This window comes from Tamandua tetradactyla, chromosome 18 (genome assembly GCF_023851605.1).
Source record: "Tamandua tetradactyla isolate mTamTet1 chromosome 18, mTamTet1.pri, whole genome shotgun sequence".
In the NCBI taxonomy this organism is placed as follows: Eukaryota; Metazoa; Chordata; class Mammalia; order Pilosa; family Myrmecophagidae; genus Tamandua; species Tamandua tetradactyla.
In genome coordinates this window covers 59,660,666-59,684,176 of record NC_135344.1, presented here as the reverse complement: position 1 = coordinate 59,684,176, position 23,511 = coordinate 59,660,666, and the positions used below count along the sequence as shown (strand labels likewise).

Genomic DNA, 23,511 nt, shown 5'->3' with positions numbered 1-23,511 from the left:
TTATAATATTAAAATGTTTTGTTCCTAGATTCTAAAATGGACTGTTTGAAACAATTTGGGCAGGAGGCAAATATGGCTATCAGACAGGATGATGATGTACTTTGTACTACTGAATATTCCCGTATCATTCCTTTGGAAAATGGTGAGGTAAGTAGATTTGGGAGGCTGTGAGAAATACAATTCAGAATTGAATGTGAGGATATAATTGTGAAACTTGTAGATTTCAAGGATATCTAACATAGGTCAAGAGGGAAACCAATGCTTAACACTAAAGGATAAATGAATCAAATTGTGGGCCCCAGTATGAGTTGGGTTGGAAACTCTGTTCAGGATCTTGAATTTTCCCCTGGAAGTCAGAACTTGGGATTCAATGCCCATAGGTCCCAAACTCTGATTTTTTGGTGGTGTATTTAGAAAGTCAGTCACTGATGAATGAGGTGATGACCCCTCCTGCTTCTTCAGAAACCCTGTCATAGTGAGGAGGTAAGGAGTAGGTGGCAGTGCTCTTCCTTGATCCTTTTTGTCAGGAAGGGCATCATCTATTGCAGAGAAAAACATTACTGTCCCCTTGGGCATTCATTTGGCCCTTGCAAAGTCAGCTAGACTATTATTGAGGAAGAGGCAGGGCGTATCAGAGAAAGAATTCCATGAAAATTGTGAGGAAATGTGAACATAAACTGAATTTCAAATAAACTTCTTTAAATGGTATCAGTCTTCCTTTCCTTAAGCAGAGAGACCTTTCTTGAGCATCTCTATCCCTGTATATTCCGACAGTTGGTGAATAGTGCATGTTTCAAATGGTGATACTTTGATGTCATCACCTCAGCCTTGAAAATAAAACTTGGGTTTGTACAGATTTTTTTGTCCTCATCCCTGTCAACTTTACATCCAGAGTCTTCCTTTTTTTCAGCCTCATTTAGATTTTTGGATTACTTTAGCTCTGTGTCTTTGATGCAGTTTGGCAAAGTTGTTTCCTTATATTTATATACTTCAGCATATTTTCAATACTTCATAGTTGTACAGCCTTTGACTACACTGATAGATAAAGAGTTTGAAAATGAAGTGATAACATTTCCTGAGAGGCCAGGTTTCAAGGATATGTTGCCAGAACTCAGAAGTAGGAAGTGGGAGGGAAGATGGAACAAGTAGTGATAGTTTTAGTCATAAACAAGATCCAAGACAACCTACCAACATCCAGTGGCTCAAAGAAACCAAGTGCTTTGGGGTATGTGAGTTATTTATAATTACTTGCTGCTAAATTTTGATATTTTTTCTTTATGTGTGTTTGATTATTTTAGGTTGTGGTGTCCTTGATCAATGGTCGACCAGGTGCAAGAAATTTTACTTTCTCTCAGACCCTGAGGGAGTTTACTAAGGCAACAAACATCCGCTTGAGTTTTCTCCAAACCAACACCCTTCTGGGACATCTCATCTCCAAAGCACAGAGAGATCCGACCGTCACTAGACGAGTGAGTAGTGCTTTTTTAAGTGCACAGTCAGCAGCTTTTGTTATTATTATTATTTTTGCTTATTAGATTAATTGCTTTGAACTCTTTCAAGTAACATTTGTAGCCAGTAATGATGTCAGCATAGGGGTTGTTCTTGTCTGAAATACTAGATGTAATTAGGAGTTCGGTTGTTTGAAGAAAAGTCATACTCAAAGAAGATAAAAGGCAGAGGATTATAGGCAGCCTGGTGTTGGTCTGGATGGGCAGTTATTATAATAAACAACTCCCAATTCTCAGAAGTTTAACAAAATACAGGTTTATATCTTGCTTATTTCACAGTCTGATGTGGGTTAGTAGGTGCAATTTGTGCCACACAGCCATTCAGGGACCCACACTCCTTCTAAGTGAGCAGCCATCCTGTAGAACCTCAGATTCCTCTTTGGATCCTCTGCATCTGGTTAGCCAGTGAGGGAAGAGAGAGAGAGAGAGAGTGCTGGGAAGGTGTATCTGCTCCTAAGCATGCAAGTCACTTTTGTTGGTTAGAACTGGTTATATAGGCCTAGCTGGATGCGAGGAGGCTGGGTCAGGTAATCCTTCCGTGTGTCTAGGAAGAAGTAGAGGAGAACCTAAATACTGGTGAGCACTGGTCCTTATTCTGTGTTGGATGTACAACCTGAACATTCTGACACTCAGTACCTGTCTCCCAGGCAGCAGGGGGTCAGGCAGAATAAATACCCTGAGCTCACTCTTCTCCCACCCTCTGGTTTCTTGCCTCCCATTGGTCAAATCCAACCTTAGGCAGACTGCAAGATGGGCTTCTTTCAGTCCATCCAGTCTAGCCCTAGAGTGCAGAACAGGGTGGAGAATGGTGGAGAGTGGATCTGGAGGGGCAAATGGAAGGTTCTCTGTTCTCCTTTGAGAGTTTGATCTTCTATCTAGATAATATCAGAGGATTGGAAAAGGAAGGAGGAGAGAAAATACGTTTTTCTAGAGTTTTAAGCGTTTTCCAGATAAAGGCCAGGCTCATTGGGTGTAAGTGGTGTGTCTTCTCTTTCTTCTCCTCACTTAGCCCTGTCTGGGCTGCTGCAGAGGTGGGGACTGTGATAGCTCAGAAGATGGACATTTATGAGGAAGACTGGGCTTCCAGATGAAACTGCAGCCAGATTGCATTTCCATTCTAGGAGCCCTAGAGCCTTGCCACAAATGTGCCTCACCCTACCTTTTTTTCTTCCCCATTAATTGTATTTTGGTAGTGGGGATAGGGAGGTTTGCAGGATTTGCACTCATAAAAAGGAGTATTTCGTTTTGCTTAGGTGACTGTAGGCTCCTCTACTAAGTAATTTTTTGTGGAGCACACCACATATGTAATCTTGAGCCCCCAAATCTCGGATGCTTCTTAAGGAGGAAGAATATAATATCAACTACCCACCACATAAGTCGTGTATGCTGTGAGAGTAAAGGCTGACCTGGGCCGCTTTTCTCTTCTGCTGCTCCCTTAGCACCTGGGAAGAGAGAAAGCTCTGTGGGGATCAGCAACTTGGAGTGGCAACTTGGCATGGAAAGCCCTGTTAATGCTGAATTTATCTGGTAGTAGCCAGAGGAGTTCATGATCCCTTCAGCCTTAGTAAAATGTTGCTAGGAAGCATTAATGATTTAACTGTTTTGAATTAGAATACCAGGACAGAGCCCCAGCACCAATGAATAGGACTCTTTAAGATGACTACACTAAACAAAAAAAGGACCCTCCCCACCCCCCAGCAAATCCTTGTGAATTTAGAGACTTCCTACTGACAAGGATTCTGCTCGCTGGCATCATGACCTAATTCAGAAATGTTGCTCTGCAACCCTACATTCCTTGCTCGCTGCTGTGAGCCTCCTGCTAATAATGACAAGCAAGAGAGCTGGAGAAGGTGCCACTTGTTCTCGCTGATGGAGAAGCCTTGGCATAGATGGCCTTGTAAATGAGTATCTACACCCACATTTATGCTTGGTTTAGGGGTTGAGCCTTGGCTGGGTTTACAGCTTTCTCTGTCTGGCGTTTTTGGAGCTTGACCCTTTGACTTTGGCCGATAAAAACCAATCTAGCAAGATCACCACAACCACTGGTGGTCCCTGCCAGTCTCAATGCTGTCTAATCCATCTTTGTAAATGTTTTCTTCCCTTCCCAGAGCCTGGTGCAAAATACATTGTTGGGGGGCACATAAATAAATGTTTAATACATAAAATCCAGAATGAACTAGCAGTTATTCTCTTGCCAAAAGGCTGTAGGGATAAGCCTGTAACTCCTCTAGTAAAAAAGTTATATATATATATATATATATATATTTTTTTTTTTTTTTTAACATGGGCAGGCACAGGGAATCGAACCTGGGTCCTCTGGCATGGCAGGCAAGCATTCTTGCTTGCTGAGCCACCGTGGCCCTATACATATATATATATATATATATATATATATATATATATATATATATATATATATATATATATATATATAACTTTTTTACTAGAGGAGTTACAGGCTTATCCCTACAGGGGATAATATTATATATATTTATAATATATATAATTATAAAATATTAATTATATATTTTTAAAGAGGCTATAGGGTATGATTCTTTTCAAAGGCAATTTCCGTGAATGCATTTAAAGAATTTGATTTTTAAGGACGGGCAACTATGGCAGTATGAGATTAAATTTGATTAAGGATGGCATCTATTTTGAAAGGCAAACTACACCTGAATCTGGTTATTTATTTTTTATTTTTTATTTTTTTGCATTGAGATAGGCAGAGAAGCAGTTCAGGAGTACAGAATAGAATGGAAGCAGTGTAAATAAAGACATGGGTTAAAGATTAGTAAGGGCTGGCCTCTGTTGCTGTTTAGTAAAATGACATTACTCTCTTCTTTTTTCTGTCATATAGTATTATTACAGCATAAAGGATATCAGCATTGGTGGGCGATGTGTTTGCAACGGCCACGCTGAAGTGTGTAATGCAAATAGCACTGAAGAACTGTAAGTGCGCTGTACATTTTTTAGCCTTGCTATGAATAAGTTTAATTGTTTCAGTGGATGTTTCCATGCCATTAAATGTTTCTAGGGTCCTGCCTCTAACAGGAATTTTTTAGGGTTAACAAACAGGAGACATGCTTGCTTGAGTCCTTGCAGTCCTCCACTTTCTCCTACCTACTGTAGCCCACGGCAGTCTTCGTGTGTGACTTGGGCGCAGCCACCAGTTCTCCTCCAAGACGGTGCTTCAGCCAGCCGCTAATAGTTAATTAGAGTCGGCTTGAGAAATAAAACCTATTTGTCATTCCTGGTCTAATGGGGCAAAGGATATATGTCTTAGGATCCCTTTTGTTTTTAACTGAGATATATTTTGCACGCAACAAGATGCATGGATCGCGAATGTTAAGAGTTTGGAAATTACTGTGTCGATGTGTTGTCACTACCAGAGAGATGCTTTTAATGGTTGGAAATTACTGGATGCTAGCTATAGTAGTCTTTTTTGTTCTGTGTTTTTTTTAAAGTCTACAATTCTTCATGAGCAACATTTATCAGAGATATAGTTTTTTTGCAGTCAGATGCAGGTTTGTATATCTCTAGGCCTGACTTCTGGGTCAGGCAGAGTCCCCAGTTACCAAACCTGACCTGCAGCAACCCCTGATGTCAACATCCCACCTTGGGGATCGGGTGCTGCTAGGTGAGACTGCTCACACACCGGCTAGCTGGCCTATGATTGGCAGGGACTTACTTACTAATGGCTAAACCATCCTGCCATGCAACCTCCTGGAAGGCAGGGGTAAGATACCAGAAATCAGGTCAGTCGAATCCTGAGTTGGAGAGTGTGAGCACAAAAGGGTGCCATGTGGGAAAGAATGGCTGGATCATGGTAGGTTGGCATGAGAGCACTGGAAGTCGGTCCATCCTGAGGGGAACAGGGGAGGGCCACGTAGTGCCACCCATGCCCACTCTCGGGCACAAAGCTAACCCTAGATACATAAACTGTGACAATGCTTATTTTCACTGTTAACGACTAAGCATGAGTGGTGGGATTTTCTAAAAGTCATTCACTTATTTAACATATATTCCCCAAGTGCCTCCTAGTATGTAACAGGAACCAGTTCTATGCTGATAAACAAGGAAGACGAGGATGCTAGTGCAGACAACTGACCACTAAATGAGCAATCACAATAATGTGTGGCAGATATTTTGCTATGTGCAGTGTTCCTGGCAAAAGAAATAGCAGCTCAGAATCCCAATAGGGACATCACAACATATTTGAGAAACTTGTAAATTCCTTCCTCTTTATAAGACTTTCATCTTCTAGCTTAGAGCTGATTCCAACCTGTGAGTCATTCTATTAGACTATTGTAGGTTTTCCATTTCTAATTCTTACAGAAATGTCTAATTATTTTTTTTCATAGCTGTTATTTTCTGTCATTTTGTGAAAGGCATTTAATGTACTTTCTTGCTCAAATGATTTGGCCATTCAGTTTCTTAGTTATACATTGCCAGTAAAGTATCTTATCTGCATTTCATTGTTGAAAATATTGTATATTTAAGACTACTGTATTGTGCAGAAAATTCAATTATCTATAAATTATCTGCTAACATGTTACAATATTTTAAAAGCTTTGATTTAATAAAATCTACATTGATATAAATTGTATAGAGAAAACTCCTTTTTAATGGGATTTATTTTGATAGAACTAACATTTAAGGAACCCATAGTCTGAAATCTGTTGCTCAGTGGATGGCAGCAACACCCAATGATTGAAGCTTTAAACAAATAATTGCCAACTTAGCACTGCTGTCCTTGTCTTCTCTCACTCAGTAGGTGACTTTGTTACTTCTCATCCACCCCCCCCCCACTAGATTTATGTCATACTAGGAAATGAAGAATTCTCTAGCTTTTTCTTGCCTTTTACAACAAAGAACTTTCATCAGGAAATTACCAGTTTTAATTTTCATAGACTCTCTTACTATATATTTATATCCATATATCTTATAGTGTTTTACAGTTTCCAAGGTGCATGTACAACTACATAACACAAAAGTTATTATCCCTCTTTTACCCAAGAGGAGAATGGTGTACTGATCAGAGAGGTTAGAGACAGAGCTATTAAAGTCTGAGTTTTAGTCTCAAACTCTGCTACAGATAAGCTTTGGGGCCTTGAACAAAAAAGCCTGAAGCTCCTGGAGGTCAGTTTTCAAGTCTGTGAAGCAGTGTGAAAGCTCAAGAAAGGGACTTCTTGTCTTGTGTGAACAGTTGACCCTCAAGGGCCTTTCTTTCATTTCATTCATTTCTTCATTCCACCATCAAAAATATTTTCACTAGGCAAAAGAGATAAAACAATAAAATGAGATTCTGCAAACAAAGTGCCAGTTTTATGGAGGACCTAAAGGTTTTAGAGGATTATAATGCAGGGTGGGAGGTGGGGACCTGGTGTCTGTGGGAGTCAGGGGGCCTCCCTCAAGTTCCGTTTGCTGCAAGCCACACAGAGCTAGACGAGCTAGACAGGCATGGGGCTGCACCTCTTGCCTTCCCACTCAGGCACTGTCCACCAAGTCATCACTGACCTTTTGACCTAACACATCCACATACAATAAATATTTCCACATTCTGTTAACTTGGATTTCATTTTTAGGCTAACAGGTAAGATTGAGGAAAAGTCTTTTTTCTGATCTTGTTTTATTTTGACCTTAAGTCTACTCTTTTAAAAGCTGGACCTGGGATTAAGAAGGTACATAATAAACGTGGTATCTGTGTATTGGTTGTAAATATCCCTGAAGTAAGTGGTGCTAATCGTTAAATAAACAGTTTTAAGGAAGTAAAACTGCCCTAAAAGAATAGTTCAGGAAGCTCTGGGAAGAATTTTATAAAATTTGGAGACTCAAATTGCCCCAAATTAAGGCACTTTTCTCATTTTTTTAGTCTTCTGAATTCCTTTTTTTTTCTTTCCATTTTCTCCTGCGTTGCTCAGGGTCTATGATGGCTTATTAAAATATACAAAATACAAATTAGAAGTCGAATTGAAAAAAGGAAAAATGAGTTGGGGTCATAAAATGGAGACAGAGATAAAGCAAAAATTTAAATGCATGCTGGGAAGATAGTATAGCATGTTCTTGATCCCTTTGCTTCTAGTTCCTTTTCTGGATCAAGAAGAAAACCGAAGTGAGCTTCCAGGAAAAGCTAAGCTGGGTGACTGTGTCTGAGACCACAAGTTCCCCTGAGATCTCTGGCTGACATAGGGATGCAGGGCTCCATTCTCATCAAAACCTGGGCTACAGCCACAGGTTCTATAGCCACAAAGCAGAGAAGAAGTCATTAGAGAGCTTCACACTGGAAGGGCTGCCAAACCCTGTGGACCCTGCAGACCTGGAGTTCTGTACTGGGTGGTTAGCTGCTCCCAATACACATGAGTGAAGAGACTGTCTCTCCATTCTGCAGTGAAAGGCTGTTTCACTTTTCACCAGTCCACGCCAACAAAAAATGCCTTGCCTTCCTCCTTCCCAGCAGAAGCAAATGCTGATGAAATCCACGTCTGTGAAAAGGAAAAAATCTTATATACTATTTAAGGAGACAGTGATTTAATGGAGGAAGCCAAGGCTTGACAATCAAAAAAGTTATTTACCTTTGAGGCAGAACCCATGAGGAAGTAGGAGAGGGCTTTAACCAAGCATACTTTAACCATGCTGATCTTGATGCATGGTTAGATGGATGGATCACAAATTTAATTCTGAGCTTCCCAGCAGTCAACTCAAAAAAAGAGCCTTGTTCAGTTTCCTGTTTCACCATAATCATAACCTAAAAATCAATCAGCTGCTTAAAAGAAACATGACTGTTGACACTGTGACTAGATAAGTTTACCTTGGGAGTTGGGTGGATGTTCATAAAGGATGATTCTCTAATCTACAACATCTTCAATAGCATCTTTACAGATACAGATAAGTTTTCTCTATTAGCCATCAGCCTGGGCCTCATGAGAGCAATTCAGGAAAAGCAGTTATTTAAGGGTGTCAGTATGATTCAGACAGGTACCCAGCTCCTTTTTGCGTGTGTGGCTGGGTTCAATGTTAATCTACTTGCGAAATTGGTTGGACTATATGTTCTTCCAGCAGTCCTTACATATTCTTTTGGCCAATTTGTACTAAATATTTCATGACAGTGAGTGGAAATTGCCTCTCTGACAAGTGTCCATCTGGACTCCAGCTGCTTTGTGCTGCCATTTAAATCTTCCTCCATGTTGCTTTAACAGACAGTTGAGCTCAGAGAGGGTAGATACCTTCACTTAGGAGCATAACTGAATATAATCCATCCAGAAAATTTGAGGAGATCCCCAGAGGCACAGCCAAGAGCCTTCTTGGAAAATTGGTTTGAATCCTTGCAAAAGGATTGCTAAACTTGCCCATATGAGTGGGAGATCAAAGCCTCAAGTTCTAGTGCAATGTGATGGCTGCAACAGTTTCATTTTACCTCGGAAAACTTTAGGACAGATGTATAATCCTTTGAACTTCTACTTTTAGTTTCTTAGCCCTTTGCCCTGTTAAGTAATTTCTGCTTTTGGCTGCCACGTGTTGGAGCTGGCAAGCCACTGGCATCAGAAGCCTCTGAGATCCTATTAGTAACAGTCTCTTGGATTCTGTCATTCTCTGTGCATGATCCCAGGTTGAGAGCAAGAAACTCGAGCAGACCTTTCTCACACATCTATGCCAGAGCTTAGTGAGGAAATAACTGACATCTCAGTGAACTCAGCACTTCCTTGCTCATTTATTCATTTATTGGAATATAATGTGGTCGAGATTTATTCCTCTATTGGAATATAAAGGGGTTCAGAAGAGAGAGCTCCAGGATGGGTGTGGGGCTTTGGAGTCAGACAGACTGAAGTTTGAAATCAGGTTCTCCATTTGTCATTGTGTGACCTCTGGCAAATGCTTTAATATCTCTGGATCTTACTTTCTTTGTTTATGAAATGGAGATGATAAGCTCAGGATTTAGGGGACTTGAAATAATACATGCAGAGTGCTTTGTTCTTGTAATTGCTCAATAAACGGTACCTGTTAGGATGGCTGTGATGATGGAAATCACGTGTCAGTTTTTCATACACAGGACCAGCTGGTCTTAACCCCAGCGTTTCACGTCTCTGAGATGTGCTTTGCCCACAGGCCCAGATTTCAGTGTGAATGTCAGCACCATACCTGCGGGGAGACATGCAACCGCTGCTGCGCTGGGCACAATCAAAGGCAGTGGCGACCGGCCACGTCGGAGCAGAGCAATGAGTGTGAAGGTGAGCCAGTGGGTGTGGGCCTGGGAAGGGAGGCCCCTCTCGGGGGTGTCGCCCCCATATCTACCTGAGGACATGTGCTGTGCTTTGTCCATGCTCAGAAAGAGGCTGGGATCATGGCAGTCTTAGGACATCAGGTCTACCCACTATGATGGAAAAAATCAGAAATGGTAGTGAAAGTGCACAAATAGAACAGATATAACAATAATCATTGTTAATAAGTATTAAGCTTCCACTATGGCTCAAGGATTGAGGCTTTAACATGTTGGCTTTTCTTCTTAGCAGTATTGAATATGATACAGCCATTATAATTTTTAAAACCCTTTCCATTTCTTAAAATGTGATACTGGGTAGGAATCCTACCTATTTAGAGGTACAGAGAAGGTGGTGAGATTAATGTCAAAATAGAGAGCGTTGAGGGAGTAGGGGCTGGGGGAAGAGCAGGGCAGTAGGATGAGATGGACAGACAGTGGGGTGGACAAGAAAGAGAAGTGAAAAAATGGGAGGTTGCTTTAAATTTCTGGGTGGGATATAAAGTAAGAAAACTGTTATTTTTAACCAGCAAGCCCTAACTAAGACATTCAACTGAAAGTATCTTTTAAACTGATCTTGGGAAGTCGCATATTTATTCCAATAGCAAAAGACATTTTTGTAATTTTTAGTTATTGGCTTCAGAGACTGGCCTACTTTTCTGAATATTTGTAGCATTTGAAGGTAGGTTTGTTTTTTTGCAATGATCAGAAGATATGTGGAGTCAAATTTGTTGAACTAGGTGGGTAATAATCTGTACTTTATAATTTTTGGTCAAATATTTTTGTAACTCTTTAAAGACAGGACCAGTAATATCATATGAGCAGTAAACTTATTCAAAAGGCAGGTCCAATGAAGAATGTTTTGAGAGATGCTAACATTGTTGGGTACTTTGAATAAGAAAATGCTCCACCTGGAAGAACAGGGTAGCTTTTCCAATTTCTAATTCAATCCTCTGCCCCAATAGATATATCTGGCAACTTGATTAAGACATACAGATTACTAGAAAAGATTTGGAAAATTCGATTTGGATAAAAGGCCATGAATAATATTCTGCCAGGGAAAGAATGAAAATATTACTCATATTACATTTTATTCATCTTGGCAAAGATGAAAATCCTAAATGGGTTTAAATTAAATTAATTTTAGAAGTAACATTGATGCTGATAGCTGCCTAAGGTGAGCACTCAGGTGGATGTTTGAATCCAGGCGTGTTACTTGAATGACCATTTCCACTTTGTAGTAATAATTAGCAGGTGCTTTCTCAGTAACTTCCCCATTCCTCACACCCAGATATTGGGGTCAGAAAGGAGAATAATTTCTTTCACTGCTTTCAGGTGCTGGCTTTGGATATTTTGCTTGAATAGATGTTGAGCACATGAACTTCAACATCTGCAATTTGATTAGTTTGCTAGACTAACGGAACCCTTCAGTGAATGACTTACTTCATTCCAACACTTAAGTAAATAATTTTGCCTTTGATAAGTTTTTAACCTTTTAAAACTTGTCAAAATGGTTAAAAGTTACAGAAACAGCTTATAGAAATCATATCTATTCTGAGCCATTTGTTAGGTGTGTTCTAAATTCTATTTGAATTATATAATTTAAAATAAATGGACTTTTAAAGAAATCACTACTGTAGTAAGTACAGATGCCTTGAATTTGTTTTTATCATGGCGCCAAAGAGGAAATGAAAATAAGAAAATGCTCAACCTGCAAAAACAGGATAGCTTGTCTAATTTCTAATTCAATCCTCTGCCCCAATAAATACACCTGGCAACTTGATTAAGACATACAGATTACTAGAAAAGACTTGGAAAATTCGATTTGGATAAAATGTCATGAATAATATTCTGCCAAGGAAAGAATGAAAATATTACTCATGTTACATTTTATTCATCTTGGCAAAGATGAAAATCCTAAATGGGTTTTAAATTAAATTAATTTTAGAAGTACCGTCTACTACTTTTAAATAATTTGGAAATTATAAATTTACGAAAATCACCTACCAATTACTACCCAAAGAGAGCCACTATTCATATTTTGTTTGCTCTTTTAGTGTTTTTTTTATCCATAATCAAGTTTCTATTCTATCCATAATCAATATGTTTCTATTCAATGCCATCCTGAACTTGATATTTAGGTATTTTCACTTGATGTTTTAGATATTTTCCCATATTATTAAAAATTCTTTGGCATTTTTTGGGGTGTGCATGGTCCAGGAACTGAACCTAGGTCTCCCGCATGGAGGGCAGGCATTCTACCACTGAACCACCCATGCACCCCCTTGACATCATTTTTGATGGTACATGCTGCTGTCACTCTGTGGATTCAGGACAATCCAGTTGATGTATGTTGAGTACCCACCATGAACCAGGGACTATGCTCTGCTGCTCACAAAACACATGCAGTCCCTGCCTTAGTAGAATTTACAGTCAAGCAAATATATCTGTTATTTACTTAGCCATTCCCATATAGTTAGACTCTGAGATTATTTTCAGTTTCTCTGCTATGATAAATTGTGCTGAAATGAAAGCTTTAGAAATATTGGCTGAAAGTATAGGGTCAGAATTCTGCCTTTCATACTTAAAAGTTATGTAAGCATGGATCCATACTTTCACCTCTCTAAGCTTTGACTCGCCCATTGAAGCTATGGAGAAAATGATGCCTACCTTAGAATTATTATACAGATCAATTGATAAAATGCATGTAAAACACTTTTCAAAGTTTACTGTGAGGAGAGTTAATGTTATTAGCATTAGTAATAGCAGCAGCAGTAATAGTTTCTCTCACTTTGTTGTAATTATATATTATCATTTTCAAGAAAGAAATTCCTCCTTAATATCAAATAAAAGGAGCTACAAATTACATATTGTTATAGTGTAAAAATTCCTAAAATTTTCCACTGAGAATGTCCTTGGTGCTCTAAATAAATTTTATTGGAGCTCAATGAGCAGTAATATTATTTGGGAGAAATCACGAAGTGTCTCATGGTAATGATGGAATCTTGACTTACTAATGTTTTTTTCAGCATGCAACTGCCATGGCCATGCCGTCGACTGTTACTATGATCCAGATATTGAGAGGCAGCAGGCAAGCTTGAATATCCACGGCATCTATGCCGGTGGAGGGGTCTGCATTAATTGCCAGGTGAGGCACTATTGAAGTCAAAGAGGAAGTGTCACAGGAAATGAGCGTCTAGTAAGCCCTGCTCCCATAGAGGTGTAAAGACATGATGTGCAATTAAAAGTGTTTTCTGAGACCATTCTCTACTTTTGCACCCAAAAGGCCTTGTTAACTACGTGTAATTTAGGCTTTGTAGGGAGAGTGGACTAAGGCATGTTCACGCACACTCTTTTGATTAGGTTATTCTTTTGAATAGGTTATTCGAGTAGGTCTTTGCCTAAATGGAGAGGAGACTTCCTGACCATCCTGACTGCCTTCCTGAGTGCTACCCATCTTATGCAGAATGATTGTAAAACAGGAAGGGCAAACAGTTGTGAACTTCAGTGCTGAGCCTTAATCTTATTTGCAGAAGGATTCTGAATCCAACTCAGTGAGGAAGTGCATCTATGCTGCCTATCATAGAAAACCAAACACAAAACACTGATTGTTCATCCCTTTGTAGGACAAATGGGATCACTGGAATTTAGCCAAGAGGGGTATGTGATACAGGAGGGTACATGTATTCATGCATTAAGATATTCATTAAAAATCAAACAAAATGTTTATGGATTTGGACTTTATTACCATTTCTTCTTATGGGCTTTTAGAGTGAGGTTTTGTTAATGTTACAATGAAAGAGACACTATTCCTATGAGAGGTCCACTTTTATGGAACCTGGGCCACACACTCAGAGAGAGATCCACCTCTCTCTGGCTTGTTACATATCACAGGGTTTCATATGTAAGTGAAAGATCCCAGGATCTTAAGGCTATGTACTACCAGACCCTCAGGGGATTCATATGCATATTAGAGTTGAAGATGCACTGGACTAAGATGTGTAGGTAGAATCCTTTCTCCAGATGAAGGGCCCTGCTCCTTTGATGTTTCTTCAGTATGTCTTTAGAATGTGTTGTTTCTACTCTTCTTTTTCTCATGATGTTTTGTACTTGGCTGTTTGAGAAAACCATCAATATAGGGTTTTTTTTGCATAGTGACTGAAAAAGCATTTTCTTTTTCATATGAAATTACTGAACTCTTCTTTCGGAACACCGACTATTTTCCCAACTTCAACTTAAAATGCATTTGTTAGCTTAGATATTTAGTTAGCTTAACTAATTCTGAATTATTTCATAATCAAAGAGCAAAGAGAAAGTTCTGTGGAATTTATAATAAAGATATAATATATATGAAGCTAAGACATGTAAAACAAGGAGAGAATTAAATGGACATATAGGACTGCAAGGCGTCTATAGTTTTCATGAAGTGATATGATATTAACTCTAAGTAGACTGGAAAATTTAAGGATGTACATTGTAATCCTTAAAGCAGTTACTAACAACATAATACAAAGAAGGGTTGGTGAAAGGCCAATAGAAAAAAATGAGTTTTAAGGATTATTCAAGTAATCCAAAAGAAGGGATGAAAGGAGGAGCAGAGGGACAAATAACAGATACAAGTATGCATATGCACAGATGCAAATCCACATACAAACAAAAACAAAAGGAAGTGGACAAAAATAAAACAAATAGGAAAATAGTAAACCTAAGTGCAACTGCATCAATAAATACATTGAATGTTAATAGAATAAACACTCCAATTCAAAGGCAGAAATTATTGGAATAGATCAGAAAGTAAGATCCAACTGTATTCTGCTTACCAGTTATGAACTTTAAATGTAAATATATAGGTAAGTTGAAAGTAAATGAATGGAAAAAAATACCACGTAACAGAATGGTGATATTAATACCAGATAAAATATCAGATAATATAGTCTTAAAGACAACATTATCAGAGGTAAACAGGGACGTAAAATATCATGTATAAAAGAGAGACCACTACAGCATTTATAGACATTAAGAAATAAATAAGAGGGCCACAGTGGCTCAGCAGGCAAGAATGCTTGCTTGTGATGCCAGAGGACCCAGGTTCGATTCCTGGTGCCTGCCCATGAGAAAAAAAAAAAAAAGTAAACATTATGGGTGAGCCACGGTGGCTGAGCAGGCAAGAACGGTTGCCTGGAATGCCTGAGGACCCGGGTTCGATTCCCGGTGCCTGCCCATATATAAAAAAAAGAAAGAAAGAAATAAGAGAATATTATGCCAACAGAATTGACAACCTAGATTGGATTAACTGGATAAATGTCTTGAAAAGTATAATTTGCTAAAACTGTCACAAGATGAGACAGAGCATCTGAATAGCTCTATTTCAGGGAAAGAAACTGAAGTAATTAGTAAAACTTTCCCACAAAGAAAATGCCAGGCCCATAGATTTTTACTGGTGAATTCTATTAAATGTTTTAAGAGGAAACACCATTCTTAAGCAAATTCTATCAGAAAACAGAGGAGGAGGGAACACTTCCCAACTTGTTTGATGAGGTCCTCATAGCCTTAGTCCTCAATACTTGACAGATATTATGAAAAAGGCATTATAAAAAATTGCTGACCAATATGATCATCATAGAATCTACAAAATAACTATTAGAACTAATAAGCAAATTTAGCAGGTTATAGGATACAAGAATAAAATATAAAAGCTCATTGTATTTTATATACTAGTAGCATTAATTAGAAAATGAAATAAAATTCAATTTAAAATAGTCGAAAAAGCATTAAATAATTAGGAGTAAATTTAATGAAAGTTATATAATACCTCTGTACTAAAACTAAAAAAACATTACTGAGAGAAATTTAGAAAGACTTAAATAGATAGAGAAAAGTAACATATTGGAAGACTCAATATTGCTAACATGTCATTTCTCCCCAAACTGATCTAAAGATTAGACGTGGGCTTTTGGATAGAAATTGATGAGTGGAATCTAAAATTTATGTGGATATATAAACAGTTTGGAATATCCAAAACCAGTTTGAAAAAGCGAAACAAATTTGGAGGTCTTAAAAATTATTTCACTTCAAGATTAATTATAAAACCTACAGTGTGAAACTGACATGAGGATGGATGAATAGATCAATGTAACAGAAAGTTTAGAAATGGATCCATACTTAAATGAATATTTGATTTTTGACTAAAGTACCAAAGCAATCCAATAGGGGAGAATCCTTTCAACAAGTGGTTCTGAATTAACTGAACTGGTAAACTGGATTTACCCCCTGCATAGAATCTGTCAGCACCCACCTCACTCTAAAGCTTGGGTGATTGAGTTTTTCTCATCTTTTGTAAAGTGTCATACAAGTACAACTTTAGGCATCTACTCTTTCAGTCCCTTCATTATAGAAATGGTGGAGTCTCCAATGTCCTTTGGGCTTTGACCTGAGTGAACTGTGGTCCAACTATGTGGCACGTAGCACAAGTCCTAGGGAATCACCTGGTATTGAAGGCAAATTGCAGGTGCTTTTCTATCAGCAAAGTTTTCTGCTGCTCCCTCAGTCATTTGTTTCTGTTCTTCGTGTCCTAAAAAATATAACTTCTATGTGGAAAGAATTTTTTTTTTCTCACTCAAATGGCAGTGAGAAAATTTTGTGATAGAGGGGAAAGCTTGCTCTTTCCACTTCAGAGAATTTTTCCTCATTTCCTATCCACTGGGAAAAATTCCACAGCCAGGGTTAAGTTGATGCCCTTGGTCTATTATAATTCACAGTGGCAAGTGACAGAGTTGAGGGGTTAATTGCATTTGATGAGAAGGGAGGATGGGCTACAGCTGTTTCTTATTTGCTGGAGATGTTTATGCATGTAAATTTAAAAACAGAAACGTCTCCAATGTGGTTTCAGACCTCAGATTTTAGCCCATAGGTCAAAGAATGGTAATAAATAAAAGGCTGTAATTAATAAAATCGCCCAAAGCATGGGAAAGACTACAGAAAGGGTTTTTGTTCTCTCCTCTTGTCTTTCTATGCAAACTCTTGTATGGGTCAAAATGTGTTATATTTGTTCTTATTAACTTCCTATTGCCCTTCCTTTCATTAATGAAAGAACATTGTTCTGATTATTTCCACATTGTAGAGAGCAAGCCAGAATACGGCTAAATCCATGGTGTATGGTTCTTGGAAACTGATGATGCATGTTGGGTAATTCAATTTTGTAGCAATTATAAGTATTAATTATGAAATATAAAAAGTTGCCTGGTATTAAACTTTAAAATGAGCTCTGTGTATGAGACTCATGCCTACTTTTTCCATTTACGTAATAGAAACGTTTGGAGAATAGTTTCATGACTAAAGTACAGATAAAATTAGAACAGTGAGAGAAAAGGATCTGTATATACTATTTCTAACAAAATGGGAGAAAATATAAATTTACACATGACCCTTTATTTCTTGGGTTAAACCCAAATATGACTTTTTATCCACTCATTGGTTTTTCTGAATGAAGATATGGGGTATAGTTCTCCTGAGCTTTTTTTTCTCACTCAAATGCCAGGTGCTTCATTAAGCAAACTCTGTGGTAGAGGGAAAAGCCTGTCTTGTTCTGTTCAGGGAACTTTCCCTCATTTCCTACTCCAATGGGGAAAGAATTCCAGAGCCATGGTCAAGCTGATATCCTGCACTATGACTTGGAGACACAAGATCAAGATCAATACTTTTTTTCTTTTTTAGTGACTTTCCAGTTACACCTGGACATGAGAGAATTATATCCTGATCAGCTTATTTCTCTGGATGAATAGCGTGTAATACAGACTTCTCCAGTACGCTTCCTGCTAAGTTTCCTTTGTTTCTTCCTAGCATAACACAGCTGGCGTGAACTGTGAAAGGTGTGCTAAGGGTTATTACCGGCCTTACGGCGTTCCAGTTGAAGCCCCCCATGGCTGCATCCGTAAGTTTCTTTTCAACTTGGTACATCTCAGATAATGTCCATTGCTTTAGGGAGGCCAACAGGTGACCTTCTGATCGGTTGGTAATTCCCTTCCTTCCCTCTCTCTTCATGTTATTAGTTCCCTCTTCCTTTCCTTGTCAGCGTCATCCCATGAAGACTGCCCATCACTTTGCTTGTGCCCACAAAGAATAGGCATTGGCAAAGGAAAGTGGGACTGCATGAATGCAATTGTGCCTTTCCAGGAACTTTGCTTTTTCATAACTTCGCTAGTCTCTTTCTTCCTCACTGATATGGTCCCATAGAGGTGACAGAGTCTTAGCAAAAAGAATCCCCAGGACACATGAATTCTAAACAAATTAGGTAGAGGACACTAGGAGATGAAGGGCTGGAGTGATGCATGATGTGCTCAACTGTTAGAGTCTCCCAGATGTATGCAGATGAGCTAGAGAGCATTCACTCTGTGCCCTTTCAAAAATAACTGCAGGCCAGTGAGAAAGTATTCACACTTGCCTGAGAAGAATGGGGGCATAGTTGCCTCATTTCTACACCGAGGGACTTATCTTTTTAAAACTTGGATTTCTCTCAGCTTGCAGCTGTAACCCCGAGCATGCAGACCACTGTGAGCAGGGCTCCGGCCGTTGTAGGTGCAAGCCGAATTTCCACGGAGACAACTGCGAGAAGTGTGCTGTTGGGTACTATGATTTCCCGTTTTGCTTGAGTAAGTACCTGCTGAGGTAGGAGAGGCTTTCCTTCTTGTTACACAGCTGGGCTTTGTGTGTTATGACCTAAGGGCAAGGAAGGCAGGGTTGGGATGGGGGTGGGGGTGGGGGATCGAAAGGGAGCCAGGTAGGTCATGTATGCATGAGAGTATTTCCAAAAGTTTGGAATATAAAATTTACATAAGCATGTTTTATAATCTCGTATCTCCAAAGCACCAAGGTGTACTATAGAAATGGCCATTATAGTAGGCCAAAAGGGCCAAATGTTGGCGGATATTGGCCAAATATTGTCAACCTGACAGTAATCCATGTGTGGGGATTTTTCTTCACCAAGGTAGAAGGACCACTATGGACTTCCAGGGGTTCATTTGCATGTATATGGCATGTGTCATGTTTCAGGGGGCTGGGAGGATGCATTTCTTTTTTCTTACGATATAATAGGTCATGTTATCCTGGGTCCTCCCTCCATTTTCTGCAGCAGTTTAAGTGAACATTCTGCCATTGCATAAAGAAAAAAAATACACATATGTCAGAAACACTAAGAACCAGAAGCAGGACAGATTAGGAAATCAGCTATGTAGATTATTGACACTAGGGTTCAGTTTGCACTGCAGCAGTGTAAAAACTGCACTTTTATGTTAGAACAAAGAGCACTATCTCAAGAAGAGCCCCCTCCCCCGCCCCTTGCTATATTAATTCTTCCCATCCCCACCCTCACACCTCCTTTAGATCAATCACAGGGAAAGTACATTAAGGCGAGTTGTGGGTCTATGGGGGCAGGACTCATGTGAATGGGTTTATGTCCTGGTTCATACCTGCTGGCCCAGGGTGAAAATTAAAATAATATCCCCTTTCATTTTACAGAGTGTTCTAGCTTGCAAGATGATTATAAATTATCTTATCAACTCCTATTTAAAGTTGCCATCATAAAATGGCACCACATTGGGACTTAATTTAGAATCTGAATGGGAGTGAGAAAGAGTTGCATATACCTTTTTAGTGAAAAAAGAAACTTAAAACAATTTTATGGCATAAGCAAAATTTTGAGGAATAAACTTAAAAGAAAACATTTTTTAAGAAGTTATTTGCAATCTTACATTAAAAAAAAAACAGTAAAGATGCTGAAGAAGCCAACCTCATGCATGCTTAGGTTGATATTTAGCTCTTGTGAACATCAAACATCCACTTTTGTTTGTGAATATCCAGTTACTAGAAATTTTAAATACCTCAATGCTGCCTTTTTTTCAATTAGTTTCTACCCACTATTCTTTGCTAAGTTAGAGAGGGCTTGCTTCTTTTAGTAAGTGCAATTTTATGTTTTAGTTTATTGTTTCATTAATCATTCTCTGTATTTTGTAATTAACTATTTTACAGGAATTCCCATTTTTCCTATTTCTACTCCAAGTCCAGAAGATCCTGTAGCTGGAGATATAAGAGGCAAGTAACCTCCCTCTTGGTTTAGGTTCAATGAAAATGTTATACCCAGAATCCTTTTCCTATTTCCTGTGCACGTGGCTATGCCCAAGTTCAAATCCTGTTACTGAAACATGGTGGGCATATTGCAGGTGTCTCCAAATTTGAGCTCCTGAAACCAGTCACCATTCTCTACTTTGTCCTTTATAATGGCACTACCTGATCAAGAAAACAAAAGGAGCTGGGATTACAGCATTGGCTTGCTCAAAAATCTTCAGTGACTGCCCTTGGCCTACTGTCTTATTTGGGTTCCAAAACCAGTAGATTATTAGGGAAGTGATCCCAGGAAACACCAGTAAGAGTGTTTTAACTGCCGTAGCTCCATCCCTCTAAGCACCTATAGGGGACAGCACAGAACTTGCTTAGATTTATTGATTGATATTGACAGGATAATCTGCCATGGAAGGAGGCTTGCTTCTGGGACATTCTCTCTTGGGCATTGCCAGCTTGGCCAGCAGAAAGACTGAGGAGCTTATACAGTCAGGAAAAGGCCCTGGGCAGAGAGTAGCAGGGGTATGCAGTAAACAACCTTTGGGATGGAAGGATGTAGGTACTACATCTACCTAATCATTCATTCTGTATGTATTTTGTCATCCCCTATCTTGTACAAAGCAGCACTAACTGTTGAGGACCTAGCGGTGAACAGAATAAAAGAACTTATATTCCGGTGGGAGGAGTCACACAATAACATACTTAATGTACACATCACTAAACAAAATATATGATGTGTTAGATTATGATATGCAGGGCTGCTGCATGCCTGTGTTCAGGTAGTGTCCTGCACAAGAGAACCATTCTTGGGAGCAGGGGGTATTATTCTCATCATAGACATAAACTAACTCACATGAGAAGATTCCAGGCCTCTCGGCTCAGTCCTGGAGTTGGGGAAAGAGCTGTTTCCTACATAAGCCCACATGACGCATGCAGGTATATGCACACTCAGAAGGGCACACCATGTGCACAAAGCCCATACTCGCAGGGATCACGCTCAGTCACCCACTGAGTATGGATGACCACAGAGGCCTGATGGTCACATGGTCATCTTTGTGGGGAGTGGATGTGTGGAGCATGTGTGAGCATGTGTACACTTATTCCTGCAGTGTCCAGGGTGTGGTGACAGATATGTAGCACTAATGAGCAGGAAAGAAGATGGGTTCTGCAGAGTTCCCCTTGGCAGAGCAGTTGAGGTTGTGCAATAAGATAGTCTATTAGGATATGGGCTACAGGCAGCCCTAGTGATAAGTACTGTGGAAAAAGTAAGGCTGAGAAGATGGCTAAGGAATGTGAGATTTTCAAATTTAATTAGGGTAGCCAAGGAAGGCCTCTCTGGGCAGGAAATTAAGGTAAGGATTCAGGTATCTATGGGGGAAAGCATCCTGGGCATTGGAAAAAGCAAGTTCAGAGTCCCTGCGGCAGTAGTGTTCAGTGACCTAAAGGAGGCCAGATGTGTAAAAGCAGAGTGAGTAAGGAAGAGAACAGTAAGAAACGGAAGTACCAGGGACCGGATTGTAGGTTCTTGTCTGCTATGATAAAGACTAATTTTCACTCTGAACGAGATGAGCCATGGAGAGTTTTGCACAGAGAAGTGTCCTTATATGTGGATGTTGTGGTTACTGTGTTAAAAACATATTATAGGAGGAGAAGAGAAGAAGCAGAGAGACCTGCTGGGAAGCTGTTTTAGTAATCCATGAGAAAGAGATGATGGTGGCTTGGACCAGGGTAATCCAAGTGAAGGCAATGCAAAGTGGACAAATGCAGGCATAATCAGAAGGTAGAATTGACAGAGTTTGCTGAATGATTGCTGGACTGGAGCAGAATACAAGAGAAAGAGAGGACTCTTGAGTGTCTCTGGGGCTTTTGGAATGAGCACACTGAAGGAGGAAGTTTCCATTTCTTGGAAGAAGAAAGACTGTAAATGAAGAGAAGGCAAAGCACATGGGCCTAGGGTGGAGGCAGACAGATGCCATGAGAGGAATTTGTGGGTTGCTCCATCTTTTTGCTGTGTGAAATAAGAAGCAAGGTCAGGGGCAGAAAGTGGGGATAGAGAAGGAGGTGTTGGAGTTGGAGAGAGATAAGGGGTAAAAGAGTCACCTAGGAGGGTGGGGGAGAAAATGAGCAAGGAAATGTCATCAAGTTGTTGGGCAGCACAACATGTAACAGAGAAGTTAGGATTTCAAGGATGATTATGACTACTGAATCATTATATAAAGATGACTTTTTTTTTTTTCCATTCTGGTATATTAGAGTAGAAAGAGAAAAATACCTGAAATCTCTGAACTATAATTCAGCTGTGCTGATACTAATAATGATTGTAAAAGTCCTTATCTTGTGCCTTTATGATTGTAAGAACTGTTACTCCTTTTATCCAGTCTTTTTCTCAAAGTAACTTATAAGAGCAAATGCTCTAATGCTAATGGGAGAACTTGAGTTAGCCATTAACTGGTTCTAGCAGTTTCGTTCCTTTACATTTGTAAATTGTTCTTGCTTATGATAACTATTATAATGGTCATTCTAGCCTAATCTCAGCCTTGTTTATACTTACTATTGTAATGGTAACAACTCCGCCTCCTATGTTTGAATTCATAAATCCTTGAACCCCCTAGATTCCAGGAGACAGATTTTGGGGCTGCTGGATTTTGGGCCCACTAAGCCATCTGCTCTCCTGCTTCAAGCCTAGCAATAAATTCTTTCTCTTTCTGAAATCCCAGTGTTTCAAGAATTGGTCATTTGAGTCACTGGGCAGATACCACACCTTTGTCTGATATCAATTGGAGAGTTTGGTGGGACCAAAGGTCCTAAGAAGGAAGGAGGCCATCTGCCTGAGATTCTGGGGCACTGGTAGAACAGGTAAGTGCAGTAACTGAGCCTTTTGTGGCTGCTAGACATTCTTTAGTCTCAGGCTCCACAATCTGGCTTTTCTCTGTTCTGCTGGCACCCCAGACCCTTTTGGCACCTTAAGAAGTTTCAAACAGAGAAATCATTTCCAGTTCCAAGTCCAGACATCTGACTGGGTGAGTGGGTCATCAAGGTAGAAGTGGATCAGGAAGTTAATTCAGCGATTTGAGTCCCCTAGACCTGGGCTAGAAGGCCTCAGTCTTGGTTCCAGAATGATCCCCCTTGCTCTGACCTCTACACCTTTCTGTTTTCTGGGTACCATTCTGTATGGGGTTTGAGGCCCTGACCTGTAGTTTTCCGTACAGGGTTTAAAACCCTGCCCTGAATTTGTTGAGTATGCTCCTGGAAAATAAGTAATCCAACAATTAATTGGTGTTCAATGAAATTAAGTAGGACTGTTTAACTGCTCACTGTGTGTTATCTAGGTATAGTAAGTGTTTAATGCTTGTTTAGTTGTCAGTCACTTTGTTAAGCATGTAATGCCTGTTTTTCAGTCTAATTATTAGTGGGTGTATTATTTAAATATAAAGTAAGTGTCAGGTGTCTTTAAATTGTTAGGGCTTATCTTACTGCATTTGTATTGGTCAAGTGTTCCTAATTGATTAATGATTACAGGAAGTCTTTTAAATGGGAACCTTTGGACTGTATTGAAAATTGGAAAGATTTTAGTTATGAGCCTATGAGAAAAAGATTTATTTCTGTAACACAAGCTGGCCTCAATGTGATGTA

The 23,511-nt window shown here is 39.4% G+C and overlaps 1 protein-coding gene across 2 annotated transcripts in view; it reads left to right on the top strand.

The window, feature by feature from the left end:
* Positions 1-23,511, top strand: part of LAMA3 (laminin subunit alpha 3) — a 318,755-nt gene that overhangs the window by 84,155 nt on the left and 211,089 nt on the right. For both annotated transcript variants that reach the window (XM_077135789.1, XM_077135788.1), the window contains exons 4-11: positions 29-147; positions 1,299-1,469; positions 4,369-4,460; positions 9,615-9,736; positions 12,795-12,913; positions 17,605-17,695; positions 18,282-18,413; positions 19,789-19,851. In XM_077135789.1, coding sequence (XP_076991904.1) covers positions 29-147; positions 1,299-1,469; positions 4,369-4,460; positions 9,615-9,736; positions 12,795-12,913; positions 17,605-17,695; positions 18,282-18,413; positions 19,789-19,851 — 909 coding nt within the window. The remainder of the gene's footprint in view (positions 1-28; positions 148-1,298; positions 1,470-4,368; positions 4,461-9,614; positions 9,737-12,794; positions 12,914-17,604; positions 17,696-18,281; positions 18,414-19,788; positions 19,852-23,511) is intronic.